Genomic DNA, 15,748 nt, shown 5'->3' with positions numbered 1-15,748 from the left:
CACAAGGGCCACATCTAACTCCCTCTTAAATATAGCCAATGAACTGGCCTCAACTACCTTCTGTGGCAGAGAGTTCCAGAGATTCACCACTCTCTGTGTGAAAAATGATTTTCTCATCTCGGTCCTAAAGGATTTCCCCTCTATCCTTAAGCTGTGACCCCTTGTCCTGGACTTCCCCAACATCGGGAATAATCTTCCTGCATCTAGCCTGTCCAACCCCTTAAGAATTTTGTAAGTTTCTATAAGATCCCCCCTCAATCTCCTAAATTCTAGCAAGTACAAGCCAAGTCTATCCAGTCTTTCTTCATATGAAAGTCCTGACATCCCAGGAATAAGTCTGGTGAACCTTCTCTGCACTCCCTCTATGGCAATAATGTCCTTCCTCAGATTTGGAGACCAAAACTGTACGCAATACTCCAGGTGTGGTCTCACCAACACCCTGCACAACTGCAGTAGAACCTCCCTGCTCCTATACTCAAATCCTTTTGCTATGAATGCTAACATACCATTTGCTTTCTTCACTGCCTGCTGCACCTACATGCCTACTTTCAATGACTGGTGTACCATGACACCCAGGTCTCGTTGCATCTCCCCTTTTCCTAATCGGCCACCATTTAGATAAGAAGTCGCGATGAAGGTTGACATCGGCTGCCTCACCAGACCTAGGTTCCACATTTTCGGGAGGGACTTCCAAGGGGGATTTCAAGTGCGCTCTCGTAATTTGTCCGTATTAAAGGAGGTGCCGGACAACCATTTGCTGTAAAATCAGTGGTGGACCTGTGTAACGAAACAGTGGACAGAGGGGAGAGACTCTCTAAGCATTGAGATGGCACAGTGGCGCAACAGTAGAGTTGATGCCTCGTGCGGGCGCAGAGGGGCGAAAGGCCTGTTTCCGCGCTGTATATCTAAACTAAACTAACAACATTGCTGATAAGCACCCGATGGACTAAAGAATGGGATAATGATGTGGATTTTACTTTGAGATGGTGGGAAAATCAGTTGAAGATTCAGATAGCTCATGATGTTTCCACCCAAGTCCAATGCTTCACATAATCTATTTGCAAGTGCACCATGAACACTTTTTCATATTCTATTAACTGCAATGTTCGGCCCGGGATTGTCTTGAGATGTCTGCCATCTAGTGGCGAACTTGGAGCTCTGCAGTCTCCTGGTTCCTAACCATTTTAACTCTCCTTCCCATTCTCATCCTGACCTTTCTGTCCTGGGCCTCCCCCATTGCTGGATTGAGGCCAGAGTGTTTACACAGTCAAACCGGAGGAAGAGCACCTCATATTCCGCTTGAGTAGCTTACAACCCAATGGTATGAACATTGAGTTCTCCAATTCAATGAGCGAGGTGGACAGTTGAGAAAAATTGGGGGGCCCGGGGGGGGTAGTCATTGAGGGCCGTCGAGATCAAGAGGGGGTCCCAGTGGGGGGGGGGGGGAGCTGTCTCGTGCGGCGGGAGGCAGTAGATAGGCCGATCAGTGAACTTTTGAAACTTTGTCGGTGCCAATATGTGGCAACACTTGTGTACTGCCTGGCTGAGGTCTGCTGTATGAGGGTCATGAATCCTTGGTATTATCTCTCCCAGAGTTTCTTCCCAGCTGTTATCAGGCAACTGAACCATCCTATCACCAACTAGAGAGCTTTCCTGAACTACTATCTACCTCATTGGGGACCCTCAAACTATCTTTGATCGGACTTCACTGGACTTTATCTTGCACTAAACATGTTACCCTTCATCCTGTACCTGTACACTGTGGACGCCTTGATGGTAATCGTGTATAGTCTTTCCACTGACTGGATAGCATGCAACAAAAAAGCTTTTCACTGTACCTCGGTACATGTGACAACAATATACTAAACACAACTAAATTAAACTAGACTAAACTCGAGTCTGAAGAAGGGTTTCTATTCCTTTTCTCCAGAGATGCTACCTGTTGTACCATTGAGTTACTCCAGCATTATGTGTCTATAAACTAAACTCAATCATTCAATAGATCGAGACAGAGGATATTGGTAGAGTCAAGGGTTATAGAGAACTGGCAGAAAAATGGCATTGAGGCTAAGATTGGATCAGACTTGATCTCAAGCAGGTGTTCAGGCCAAATGGCCAGAGTGGTTACTCTCTGCAACACTTTAGTTGAAGTCATTACCGGCATCACGTTCTCCTGATCTTTGGATGAATCTTTATCCTCTCCATCGCTGCTGGCCGCGTCCTTCTCCATTTCTTTCCGTCCCATCTGCTGCCAGATAATTGCTTCCTGCTCACACTCCTTCCTGTACAAATTATTCCGGTCACACACGCTGGCTCTCCGCACCACTGTTCTGAAAGGAAACAGGAGGGCTGCATCACTGCGAGCTCAAAGTTGACCGTCGGTCTGCGCAGACTGTGCAAACACATGCAACTGCTGTCCCCATAAGTCCTTTGTCCAGGGACCTCCGACAGTCCCTTCAGGTGAGGCAGAGGTCCACTTGCACCTCCTCCAACCTCATCTACTTTATCCCTTGTTCCAGGTGTGGACTATTATACATCGGCGAGACCAAACGTAGACTGGGCGATCGTTTCGCTGAACACCTTCGCTCAGTCCTCCTGGGGCTGCCTGATCTCCTGGTTGCCAAACACTTTAACTCCCCTTCCCATTCCTACACTGACCTTTCTGTCCTGGGCCTCCTCCATTGTCAGAGCAAGGGCAAATGCAAATTGGAGGAACAGCACCTCATATTTTGCTTGCGCAGCTTGCAACCCAGCGGTGTGAATATTTATTTCTCTAACTTCAAGTAACCCTTGCATCTCCTCTCTCTCCGTCCATCCCCCTACCCTAGTCGTTGTACTAGTTTCAATGTCGTCCTGGTGAGTTTCATTGTATAACTCATTTTCACCCAACCCACAGCTAACAATGAACTTGATCATCGTTACTTTTTTGCATATCTTTCATTAATTTGTTCTATATCTCACGACATCACCGTCTATATCTCTCGTTTCCCTCTCCCCTGACTCTCAGTCTGAAGAAGGGTCTCGACCCAAAACCATCACCTATTCCTTTTCTCCAGAGATGCTGCCTGACCCGCTGAGTTATGTCCCTGTCCCACTTAGGAAACCTGAACGGAAACCTCTGGAGACTTTGCGCCCCACCCAAGGTTTCCGTGCGGTTCCTGGAGGTTGCAGGTGGTTGCCGGGGGTTGCAGGTAGTGGAAGCAGGTAGGGAGACTGACAAAAACCTCCGGGAACCGCACGGAAACCTTGGGTGGGGCGCAAAGTCTCCAGAGGTTTCCGTTCAGCTTTTTGTGCCTATCTTCTGTGCAAACACAAGGCAAGGCAAGGCAAGGCAAATTTATTTGTATAGCACCATTCGTGCAAACAGCAATTCAAGGTGCTTTACAGGAAAGAAAAAATAAAATAGTCAATAATTAAAAATTGCAAAATAAGCAATACGACAAATGTATGAATAATAAAACAACGTCAATGAAACAATAAAACGATTTTAAAAAGCACATAAAAGGGTTAAAATTAGACGGTTAAGATTACCTGCATGTCGGGTTATTGAAAAGCTATAGTAAACAACAGTGTTTTTAGGCCTGATTTAAATGTGCTTACAGTCTGTGCCCATCTCAGGTGTTCAGGGAGCTTGTTCCACAGGTGTGGAGCATAAAAACCCAATGCTGCTTCAGCCTTTTTAGTTCTGACCCTGGGAACACAGAGTAAACCTGTCCCTGAAGACCTGAGGACCTGAGGAGTCTAGGCACCTCATATACAACAAGTAGGTCAGAGATGTATTTTGGACCTAGACCATTCAGTGCCTTGTAGGTCAGTAACAGAATTTTAAAATCTATCCTCTTACACACAGGGAGCCAGTGCAAAGATTTAAGGACAGGTGTAATGTGGTCCGTTTTCTGTTTCCATTGTCCGGCTCCTCCTTTAATGTGTAATGTGGTCCAAGGCTGTGTAATGCATTCACCACAGTATCCTGGTCTTTACATTAACACACGGACCGACAGCTTCAGGGCTTTGTTCTTTGCTGCATGTCTCTCATTTTCCATTATATTTTTTATTTCAGTATAATAGGCAGAAACAACTCCAAAGGGGAAGTCAGGAAGATCGTACTTTACCCTGGCAATGTTCAGAATGGGAACCCGTTACCAGATGAGATGACCATCGTAGAAAAACCCAATTGAAAGCTGGCCGAGAATAGGAGGTACAGATGGATAAGCAGAACTGTGGGAGGAGATTTGTACCGAGTATACACACTGTCATAAATCATCCGGTTAAATGAGTTGCTATATTTTTAGATACACAGCATGGAAACTGGCCCTTCGGCCCACCGAGCCCCCTGACCAGCGACCAATCTGCCACTAGTTCTATCCTAAACACTAGAGACAATTTACAGAAGCCAATTAACCTACAAACCTGCACGTCTTTGGAGTGTGGGAGGAAACTGGAGCACCTGGAGAAAACCCACGCGGTCACTGGTTGAACGTACAAACTCCGTTCAGACAACACCCGTGGTCAGGATTGAACCTGGGTCTCTGGTGCTGTAAGGCAGCACCTCTACCCCTGAACTACTGTGCCGGCCTCAAGTTCTACATAAAACATACTATGGTGCTATCACCACGACTGAACAATCCTTCTCACAGACAGATACAGCACATAACTCTACTCTTAGATAGACACAAAGTGCCGGGGTAACTCAGCAGGTCAGGCGGCATCTCTGGAGGAAAAAGATACGTGATAGGTTTTGGGTCAGGACCCTTCTTTTATCTGTGTGGAGTTTACATGATCCCCCTGTGACTGTGTGGGTTTCCTCCAGGTGCTCTGGATTCCTCCCACATCCCAAAGAAATGCGGGTTTGTTCGTTAATTGGCATCTGTAAATTGCCCCTGGTGTGTAGGGGGTGGATGAGGAGGTTGGAAATGTCACTTATCCTTTCCCTCCAGAGATGCTGCCTGACCCACTGAGTTACTGCAGCACTTTGTGCCTATCTGATATAAACCAGCATCTGTAATTCTTTGTTTCCACATTACTCTAGTCTCACTGAGTGAATCCACATCTGACAATGGGAGTTTTTTAAAGGCCCGCTGGGTTAGAATTCAAGATCAACATGTTTCTGAGAGGAAGAAAAACAAGGATGGCAAGTTTTGTCAAAAAATGGTGCAAATTTAGTCAAAGTTAAAAATGAAGCTTACGTAACATTTAGGAAGAGGAAATTGGACAGGGCCCTTAAGGAATATCAAGGAAGCAGGAAAGAACTTAAAAAGGGAACCAGGAAGGCTAAAAAGGGGAAATGAAATGTGTAGGAAGGAACTGCAGATGCTGATTTATACCGAAGATAGACCGAAAATGTTGGAGTATCTCAGCAGGCAGCATCTCTGGAGAAAAGGAATAGGTGATGTTTCAGGATGGAACCCTTTTTCAGACCGAGTCAGACAAATGAAATCTCCTTGGAGAGTAGCATTAAGGAAAGTCCCAAGGCATATATGGGCAGCACAATGGCACAGCTGCTGCCTCATAGCGCCAGAGACACGGGTTCGATCCGGACCTTGGGTGCTGCCTGTGTGGAGCTTGCACGTTCTCCCACAACTGCGTGCGTTTCCTTCTGGTGCGCCAGTTTCCTCCCGCATCCCAAAGATGTTTGGATTTGTAGGATAGTTGACCTCTGTAAATTGCCCTCAGTGTGTAGGGAGTGGATGAGAAAATGGAATAACATGGAACTAATGTGAACAGGTGACCGATGGTCGGCGTGGACTCGATGGGCCGAATGGCCTGTTTCCATGCTGTATTTATAAACTCTAAATGCATAATCAGCCTCTGTAAATCCGCCTCAGTGTACAGGAAATTGTACAATTTGGACAAATTGAAGATAATACGCGAAGAATAAAACAATGGGATTAATGTAAATGAGTCAACATGGACCCAGTGGGCTGAATGGCCTTTTTCCATACTGGATTGAGAAGTAAGGGGACTAAACCGATAGTATTTACTCTAATTTCAAGGAACCCCTGCATTCCCTCTCTCCCCCCTCCCTCATCCAAGTTGTTGCATCCCTGTCTCCCTTTGTCATGACCTCTTCCCCAGCCAACACTGGGCCATTATTGGCTCCAACTTTCCTTGGTCATCTGTTGCTGGCCCTGATTTGTTCTATCTTTTTTCTACCTCTAGAACCCCCCCCCCCCCCCCGCCCAGTCCCCTCCCCCCTCTACTTTCAGTCTGAAGAAGGGTTCCGATCTTAAATGTCACCCATCCTTTATCCCCAGAGATGCTGCCGCTAAGTTACACCAGCACTTTGTGTCTATCTACAGTCCTTTCACACAGTTGCAGTGAAAGCAAGATGTCAGCCCATATTTTGGTACGTAGTTCCTGACTCCGAGACAGCTGTGAACCTCAGCCTCCACTGGCATGGTCTGCTGAGGGTTAGTCACCTGCCCTGGGTACGGGAGGAGGGGGTTTGGAAGGTTTTACTCTACCGACCCTCGGCTTCCAGCACTAGATGTTCTCCTGGTCAGAGACGACTTGTTCTTTCCCTGCGACTTCTGGATGTTTTCATGTTTGTGTTTGAGCTGTCGTAGCAACGTCCTGAACTCTTCATCCTCACAAAGATCTGCAACGGGAATTTAACACAAGACGGGTATAGCAAAGGCTGAGTCAATCTCCTCACAATATAGCGTAAACACCAAACATGGGCGGCCACAGTGGCGAATGCAGCGACAGAGACCCGGGTTCGATCCTGACTATGGGTACGGAGTTTGCACGTTCTCCCCGTGACCTGCGTGGGTTTTCGCCGAGATCTTCGGTTTCCTCCCCCACTCCAAAGACATACAGGTTTGTAAGTTAATTGGCTTGGCAAATGTAAAAATTGTCCCTAGTGTGTGTAGGATAGTGTTAATGTGCAGGGTTAATGTGCGCGCGGACCCAGTGGGGCGAAGGGCCTGTTTCCACGCTGTATGTCTAAACTAAACTAAACTATTTTTGGAGTGAGAAGGGCTGTCGGAGAACTACGGCCTCTGATCCTAGTCTCTCCCACCAGCAGAAACATCCTCTCCACATCCATTATTTGGTAAGTTTCAATGAGGTACCCCCCTCATCCTTCTAAATTCCACTTGTAGATTAAGTCGTTGGGGGTGGGGGGGGGGGGGGGGGGTGTGTGCTTGATAACTGGGCTGCGTTCACGACACTCTGCAATTTCATGCCATTTGGACAGAGCAGTGAACAAAACAAGCAGTAATGGGATTGGACGGTACACAAAAATGCTGGAGAACTCAGCGGGTGCAGCAGCATCTATGGAGCGAAGGAAATAGGCGACGTTTCGGGCCGAAACCCTTCTTCAGACTGATGGGAGGTGGGGGGGAGAAGGAAGGAAAAAGGGAGGAGGAGGAGCCCGAGGGCGGGGGGATGGGAGGAGACTGCTCGAGGGTTAAGGAAGGGGAGGAGACAGCAAGGGCTAGCAAAACTGGGAGAATTCAACGTTCATGCCATCTGGACGCAAGCAACCCAGGCGGAATATGAGGTGCTGTTCCTCCAATTTCCGTGTTGCTCACTCTGGCAATGGAGGAGACCCAGGACAGAGAGGTCGGATTGGGAATGGGAGGGGGAGTTGAAGTGCTGAGCCACCGGGAGTTCAGGTAGGTTATTGCGGACTGAGCGGAGGTGTTCGGCGAAACGATCGCCCAACCTCCGCTTAGTCTCCCCGATGTAAATCAGCTGACATCTAGAGCAGCGGATGCAGTAGATGAGGTTGGAGGAGATACAGGTGAACCTTTGTCGCACCTGGAACGACTGCTTGGGTCCTTGAATGGAGTCGAGGGGGGAGGTGAAGGGACAGGTGTTGCATTTCTTGCGGTTGCAACGGAAAGTGCCCGGGGAGGGGGTGGTACTGGAGGGAAGGGAAGAATTGACAAGGGAGTTGCGGAGGGAGCGGTCTTCGCGGAAGGCAGACATAGGGGGAGATGGGAAGATGTGGCGAGTGGTGGGGTCACGTTGGAGGTGGCGGAAATGGCGGAGGATTATTTGTTCTATTTGCCGGCTGGTGGGGTGAAAGGTGAGGACTAGGGGGACTCTGCCCTTGTTGCGAGTGCGGGGATGGGGAGAGAGAGCAGTGTTGCGGGGTATGGATGAGACCCTGGTGCGAGCCTCATCTATGGTGGCGGAGGGGAATCCCCGTTCCCTGAAGAACGAGGACATTTCCGATGCCCTGCTGTGGAACGTCTCATCCTGGGAGCAGATGCGGCATAGGCGGAGGAATTGGGAGTAGGGGATGGAGTTCTTTACAGGGGGCAGGGTGGGAAGACGTGTAGTCCAGATAGCCATGTGAGTCAGTTGGTTTGTAGTGTATGTCGGTCAGAAGTCTGTACGGGATGCTTTCTCTGGTGCATCTGTAGAAATGGGTAGTATTCATTGGAGACGTAATTCAAGATGGCTGCTGTCTCTGCCCCCCCCCCACTTCTCCAGGCAAATGGGACCGGGAACCCGCGGGAAGGCTCGTCGGTCGGTGGGACTGGAATCCTGCCGGAAAGATAGTCGGTCGGCGGGACTGGGAGAGCCGCTGGAGACGTAGGAAGCGAGGAGCAAGGGCCAGAAGGAGGGTGAACCGGGGTAATGCCCCCAGCGCCTTCAAGGTCGGCTGCAGGAGGCGAACCCGGAACACAAAGATGGCCGGGCGAGGAGAGGAGAGGGACGTCAGTTCACGGGAACTGCTCCAGTACAGTACAAGCGCGCGGGCCGAGCGGACTTTGAACTTTGAATAATGGCGCCAGAAATGGTGGCGCCTGCATGTGTAATATATGCAAAAACTGTGCAGTTGCATAAGTAACAAATAAAACTCCATCAAACCATCAAACCCAATATGTGACTAACCAATTGGTGTTTCTTTCAAGTAGGTCTTGGCATTCAGGCTTGCACCGTTAGCTGTCAGTAATTCTGCAATTTGCATCTGTGAGGAAGAAAAAGCAAATGAGAGACGTTTTATTTGTCATGCTTGAAGATAAGTTGCAACATTGATTTTGTCCAACTCTTCAAAACACAGCTGCTCAAAAAATCCTCCAGAAATCCTCCCCCCCATTGACGAACGTACAGTGCAAGGGCCAGGAAGCAAGTGGGTAAGATCATCTCTGACCCCTCTCACCCTGGCCACAAACTCTTTAAATCAATTCCCTCGGGAAGGCGACTCCGGACTGTCAAAGCCGCCATAAAAACAGCTTTTTTTCAACGAGTAGTAGCTCTACTCAATAACCAAAAGTCTGTAGCCTCATTTTGCACGTATGTTATTTCATTCACATGTTTAAACTGTAATGTTTTATTATCAATGTTTAATGTTTTATGTGTCATTCTTAATTGTTACTGTATGTCGTGTTGTTACTTGCGAGCAGAGCATCAAGGCAAATTCCTTGTATGTGTACATACTTGGCCAATAAACGTATTCATTCAACAAAAGATTTTCACTGTACCTCAGGACAATAGACTAAACTAACTCAAAGACGTGCGGGGTTGTAGGTTAATTGGCTTCTGCAAATTGTTCCTAGTGTGTAGGATAGAACCAGTGTATGGGTGATTGGTGGTCAGTGTGGACTCGGTGGGACGAAGGGCCTGTTTCCATGCTGTATCTCTAAAACTAAAAGATCACAACTGTATACTTGCCCCTTCTAACTTCACAAAGACAAGAAGATTAATCATGATGTTGGAGATGATCACAGTTCGTGGTGTTTGCTCTTTATCAGTGCTCATATATCTTACAAGGAATTTATCCTTGCAAGAATTGACCAGATGAGGGATTTAAATTATGCACAAGAATTGATTATTGGGTCTGAAAGCAGCATGTATTTTTTGTTTACTTAAAGACATTCTTGCTTGTTTCTTTCTGCAGCCTCCACATGATATATAACCCTTTATTTATTATTGTAGTACCAAAGTCTTGCCCTGTACGTGTCTGTTCAGTATCATTAGTCCTTAAGAAGTGACTGGATAACATTTTGGAAATATATTCAGTCATGAGTAGACAGACGTTTTTGCAATGTGGGAGGAAACTGGAGCATCCAGAGAAATCCCATGAGGTCACAGGGAGAACATATAAACTCCATACAGACAGCAGCCATAGTCAGGATCGAACCCGGGTCTGTGAGGCAGCAACTCTACCGCTGCCCCGCTGTGCCGCCATCTGTTGCCAGCACTGACCTGTCCCCAGCTGGCAGCTGCGTGCAGTGGCTCCCAACCATCGCGGTCCTTGATGTTCACCTTCGCTCCATGTTCAAGCAGTATCTCAGCAACTGTGCAGTAACCATTGGCAGCGACCACGTGTAGCTGAAGAGGAAACAGACCAGATACCTGGTATCAAGTGGTCATTCACTGACAAGAAGCAACAGAACGATAACGAACATCATCTGAGGAGAAGCCTAACTAGGAGAACTTCCAAAGAGATTAAAGCAAACTGCAGGGGCATTTTACATGAAAGAACATGTTTGGTCATTCTTTATTTTCTCATTATAAAGGCCTTACCTCAATGTTGCATTAATTCAACCACACAATAGCGTGTGACTATTTAATGGGGCAAACACCCGTTAATAAACTTCCCGACTGCCATCAGGCTATTGAACACTGCAAACACCAAATAAACTTTGAACTACCAACTGTCTTGGTTGCATTCGCGATTACGGCCTTGTTTTGCTTTGCGCTATATTGATTATTTTTATTTTATTTAACTTTTTTTGTTTGCTTATTGTGTTATCTAATTTGTTCAGGCACCTTGCGTTAATGCGAGGATCACACACATGAAAAGCAGTGTGTAAATCAAAAAGCATGTAAATGAAACATATGCTAGGCACTGCACACTGCTACACTGCCATACCGTGCCAGGCAGAACTTTGAGCCCGTTTTCTTGAAAATAGGAGTGTTTAAAATCCAACTTTGGTAGTAATTATTCTAAAATCAAGTGTGCATAAAACGCAAGGTGCCTGTACTATGTTTGCAAACCTGTTGTGTTGCTGCAAGTAAGAATTTCATTACATATGACAATTAAACACGTGACTCTTGACTCAGATCATTGATAAGCTGTGAGATTTATTACATTGAATCTCTTCTGTGTTTTTCCATCTTCACAGGTGAAGCTTCATTCATACGCTGATTTGATGTGTCTTGCTCCTCCTGATTAAACTTTCATCAATAGAAGTTGTGTATAAGCGCCTATTCCTTTTCGAGATTTGAAATGGAGAAAATAGACTTTTACTTTAGACTTTAGAGACACAGACCAGACACAGGCCCTTCGGCCTACTGAGTCCGCACCAACCCCATACACTAACGCTATCCTACACACCAGGAACAATTTGCAATTTACGGATGCCAATTAATCTATAAACCTACACATCTATGGTTAGTGGGAGGTAATTGGAGCATCCGGGGAAAACCCAGGCGTTCACGGGGAGAACGTACAAACTCCGTACAGACAGCACCCATAGTGAGGATCAAACCTGGGGCTTTGGCGCTGGAAGGCAGCAACTCTACCGCTGTGCCACCATGCCGCCTCTCAGGTTTTGGCTAGCTCAGCTACAGGTAACATGTATTAACTTTAACAGTGCTGGGTACTTGTACTTCTTAGTAATTCTATGTCACAGTTACCTGAAACATATCCGAATATCTGGGTAGCAGCAAACCACAGGCAAACGCTGCAGCCAAGCCCGTTAACACTGAATGATTACTTGTTCCACTAGGAAGGCATGAGAATTACATTTTTCCTCAGATAATGTCAGAATGTCAGATAATTAATCTCAGAATTGATATCAAGTATTTATGTTGAAAGTCACGGATGGGCCCATTTCAAATCCTCTTAGGATGGACAGGACATTAAGAAAGGCAATGAGAGGGAGTTTAGAGAGCGATAGGCTCTTCAGCCCACCGAGTCTGCACCGACCAGCGATCACCCATACACTAGTGCTTTCCTACACGCATGTGACAATTTACAGACAGCACTCATAGTCAGGATTGAACCCGGGTCTCTGGTGCTGTAAGGTAGCAACTGTACCAGTGCACCACCCTATCATTTCTATCATTTTACTCTCATTATCACTAACCTAGTTACAGCGCTGGGGACCCGGGTTCGATCCTGACTCTGGGGTGCTGTCTGTATGGAGTTTGTACGTTCTTCCTGTGACATACAGGTTTGTAGGTTATTTAGCTTCAGTAAAGTTGTAAACTGTACCTAGTGTGTAGGATAGTTTTAATGTATGAGGCGATTCCTGGTCGGCGCGGGCTCAGTAAGGTGAAGGGCCTGTTTTACCCTGTAACTCTAAAGCCTAAAGCCGAAAGAAACCGGAGCACCCGGAAAAAAACCCCACACGATCACGAGGAGAACGCACAAACTCCGTACAGACAACATCTGTGGTCAGGATCGAACCCAGGACTCTGGCGCTGTAAGGCAGCAACTATACTGCTGCACCACAGTGCTGTCCAATGGTTGCCATAGAAACTGCTAGAATGATGATTATTGTTCAAAAAAATTGACAATATGGGTCAAAGCAACCGCGAGCTCTTGACTTTTACTTCAATATCAAGCAGAATAATATGCTACTTCTTCAAGCTCAGGGTGTCCTCCCAAATCTTGGGCACAGCGCACCAAGTTACCTATTGTGGTGTTGGGTTTGCTGTGAGGAATACAAAATGGCCACCTGCACAGGTGTGCCTGCCCCGTCTTTGCCCAATTTAGTTCTCAAAATAACCTACAAACAATGCTGCAGTAATCTCCACCTTGCACTGCGGTACACTACCATGCAATGCAATAATCTTCACCCTGTCAGGTGGATTGCAACACAGCTTCTCCTTCATCCCACTGGCAGGAATGATCTTCAAATGAAGCTGGATCATGACAACTCCACTTACCAAGGTGGCTCCCTGTGCATCTCTCGCGTTGAGATCAGTGCCCTTCTGAACGGCCTCTTTGACATCGCCAATCATCTGCTGTTCCACCGCCGTGCGGATTTGGTCAATCTTCTCCTGAGTGATCCCTGATGAGGAGTCAAAGAGGAGAGATTGATAAATACCATCACTACAATGCCCCAGTCACACATACACCTCAAAGAGACTCATTGTGAATGTATTAGTTTAGTTTAGATAATTGTCTGTACCAATTACCAGTTCTTTCCGCTGACTGGTTAGCATGCAACAAAAGCTTTTCACTGTACCTCAGTACACGTGACAATAAACTAAATTCAAACTCAAGAAAATTCAAGAAAAGGCAGGGCACCAGTAATCTTTATCTGAATCTTTGATCTTTATCTGATCTTTGATCTGACGTTAAATCTCTCTCCACAGCTGCTGCCTGACCTGTTGAGTATCTGCACTGATTTCATTTTTTAAATTCAGATTGCCACCATCTGCTGTTTTTCTTGATTTTCTATGAAAATATTGTGGCCAGTTGATCATTTTTAATTTAATTCTAATGGGATCGACACGTTGACCATGTACTGTTATAGAGTCATAGAGTTATACAGTGTGGAAACAAGCCCTTCAGCCCAACTTGCTCAAGCCGACCAACATGCCCCATCTATACCAGTCCCACCTGCCCTCGTTTGGCCCATATCCCTCTAAATCTATCTTATCCATGTACCTATTTAAATGCTTCTTAAACACTGTGATAGTACCTGCCTCAACTACCTCTTCTGGTAGCTTGTTCCATATACCCACCACCCTTTGTGTAAAAATGTTACCCTTCAGGTTCCTATTAAATCTTTCCCCCCACACCTTAAACCCATGTCCTCTGGTTCTTGATTCCCTGACTCTGGGCAAGAGATTCTCTACGTTTACCCTGTCTATTCCTCTAATGATTTTGTGCACTTCTGTACGATCACACTTCAGCCTCCTGCGCTTCAAGAATAAAGTCCTAGCCTGTTCAACCTCTCCCTATAGCTCAGCCACTCGAGTCCTGGCAGTTGCCTCAAACTAATTAAGGTTGATTATTAAAAAAAAGGGAGACACAAGAAACTGCAGATGCTGGTATCTTGAGCAAAAAAAAAAGTGCTGGAAGAACTCAGCGAGTCAGTCAGCATCTGTTGAGGGAAGAATGTCTTGGTTCCCCAGTGTGGGGAGGTCACTGGTCGGCCAAAGGGCCTGTTTCTGCACTGTATCTTTAAACTAAACTAAAAAGATGGAACGTAATCAGGTCAAAACAAGCGGTTTCTTCTGTTGCTTTTACTTGAAATATTTGTTTATGTTAAATGCATAAATAAATAATTTTTCATGCAGGATAGCACACAAACATGGCTTATGAAAATCTACAGGAAAATATTTTTTTTTAATGATAAACTGGATAAATATCATACTATCCTTTCTATCAGCAATAAAACTGAAAAGCACTTCACTGAGGCTTTATTTTGCTGCTTATATGCCTCGTGTGACCTTCCCCTCAGCTAACAATGATCCATTCTACATTTTCTTTTAATCATCGCCTGCTATGATCTGTCATTTTCACACCTTTCCACATTTCTCTAGTCTCCCTCTCCCCTGACTCCCAGTCTGAATACAGATCGCGACCCAAAACGTCACCCATTCCTTCTCTCCAGAGGCTCTGCCTGTCCTTCTGAGTTACTCCAGCATTTTGTGTCCATCACTAAAGAGGCTTGTGGATACAAGCAGATGGATATGCTGGGAATAGAAGATGTGATGTTGGGGATGACACCGTGACCACGCCGGCACTCGCAGCAGGGAGAACGCACGTGATATATTTTAGTTACAGCGGTAAGAAAGTCCAGGACCACATGGGGGCGCTGCCCCTCATGGTCAGGGTGCATGTGAGGCGACGCTGGAGATCTGGGACTTGTCCCGGCCGCTCAGTCCTGGTCTCGAAGGAGTAGGCATGACGATCTCAGGCTTCTCCCTGCAGCTCACACTTGCCTCTAGAGGAGGCGTTGGCAGTCTCGTTCATCCTGGCCGATCAGCTTTGGGGCATGAAGAGGTGATGCTGGCGATCTCTGGATCATCCTGGCAGCTCAGTCTCTGCCGCTGTGTGTGTGTGTGTGTGGGTGCAGTCCATTGTTTTTCTGTGGACTGTAAGAGGCACTGGCATCTCTAGCCTGCCCGGCCACTCAGTAGAGGCGCTGGCTGTCTGGGGCTTCTTCCCAACAGCTCAGTCTTTATCACACAGTGACGCTGGTGGTCTCAGGTTTGACCCAGTGGCTCAGTTTTCCTCAAACCTACGACAGAGGAACACAACTAGCAAGGAGACGCCCCACCTTCTCTTCTTTCTTCCTTCCATCTTTCGCTCTTTCCCTCCTTCTCTCTTCTCTCTGGCTGGAATGCCTGGGTTTTGAAGGGACTAGGCTAACAATAGGCCGAAGGCTTGGATAGAGTGGATGTGGAGAGGCTGTTTCCACTAGTGGGAGAGTCTAATGCCAGAGGTCACAGCCTCAGAATATAAGTACGTTCCTTTAGGAAGGAGATGAGGAGAATTTATTTTATTCAGAGGGTGGTGAATTTGTGGAATTCATTGCCACAAAAGGCTGTGGAGGCCAAGTCAATGGATATTTTTAAGGCAGATAGATAGATTCTTGATAAGTACTGGTGTCAAGGGTTATGGGGAGAGATAAATCAGCCTTGATGGGCCGAATGGCCTTATTCTGCTCTTATCACCTATCACTTATGAAACGAGTATCAGCTAATGTGCCGCAGCGGTTACCAATGCTACTTGGGACTGGCCTCTCCGGGCCTGTCAGCCAGTGATAGGGATCAAAGCAGCATCCAAGGCAGGGGGCGCTGTCACAGTGCCTGGAACGTC

The 15,748-nt window shown here is 46.7% G+C and overlaps 1 protein-coding gene across 1 annotated transcript in view; it reads right to left on the bottom strand.

Moving 5' to 3' along the window:
- ppp1r16b (protein phosphatase 1 regulatory subunit 16B) overlaps window positions 1-15,748 on the bottom strand; it is a 118,255-nt gene that overhangs the window by 2,467 nt on the left and 100,040 nt on the right. Inside the window, exons 6-10 of the mRNA XM_033041865.1 lie at window positions 12,859-12,983; window positions 10,165-10,290; window positions 8,851-8,926; window positions 6,469-6,598; window positions 2,159-2,330 (exon numbers count right to left, since the gene is read on the bottom strand). Of these exons, the coding sequence (XP_032897756.1) occupies window positions 2,159-2,330; window positions 6,469-6,598; window positions 8,851-8,926; window positions 10,165-10,290; window positions 12,859-12,983 (629 nt within the window). The remainder of the gene's footprint in view (window positions 1-2,158; window positions 2,331-6,468; window positions 6,599-8,850; window positions 8,927-10,164; window positions 10,291-12,858; window positions 12,984-15,748) is intronic.

The sequence above is a fragment of the Amblyraja radiata genome, chromosome 23 (genome assembly GCF_010909765.2).
Source record: "Amblyraja radiata isolate CabotCenter1 chromosome 23, sAmbRad1.1.pri, whole genome shotgun sequence".
Lineage (NCBI taxonomy): Eukaryota > Metazoa > Chordata > Chondrichthyes > Rajiformes > Rajidae > Amblyraja > Amblyraja radiata.
This window is presented reverse-complemented; position numbering and strand designations above follow the sequence as displayed.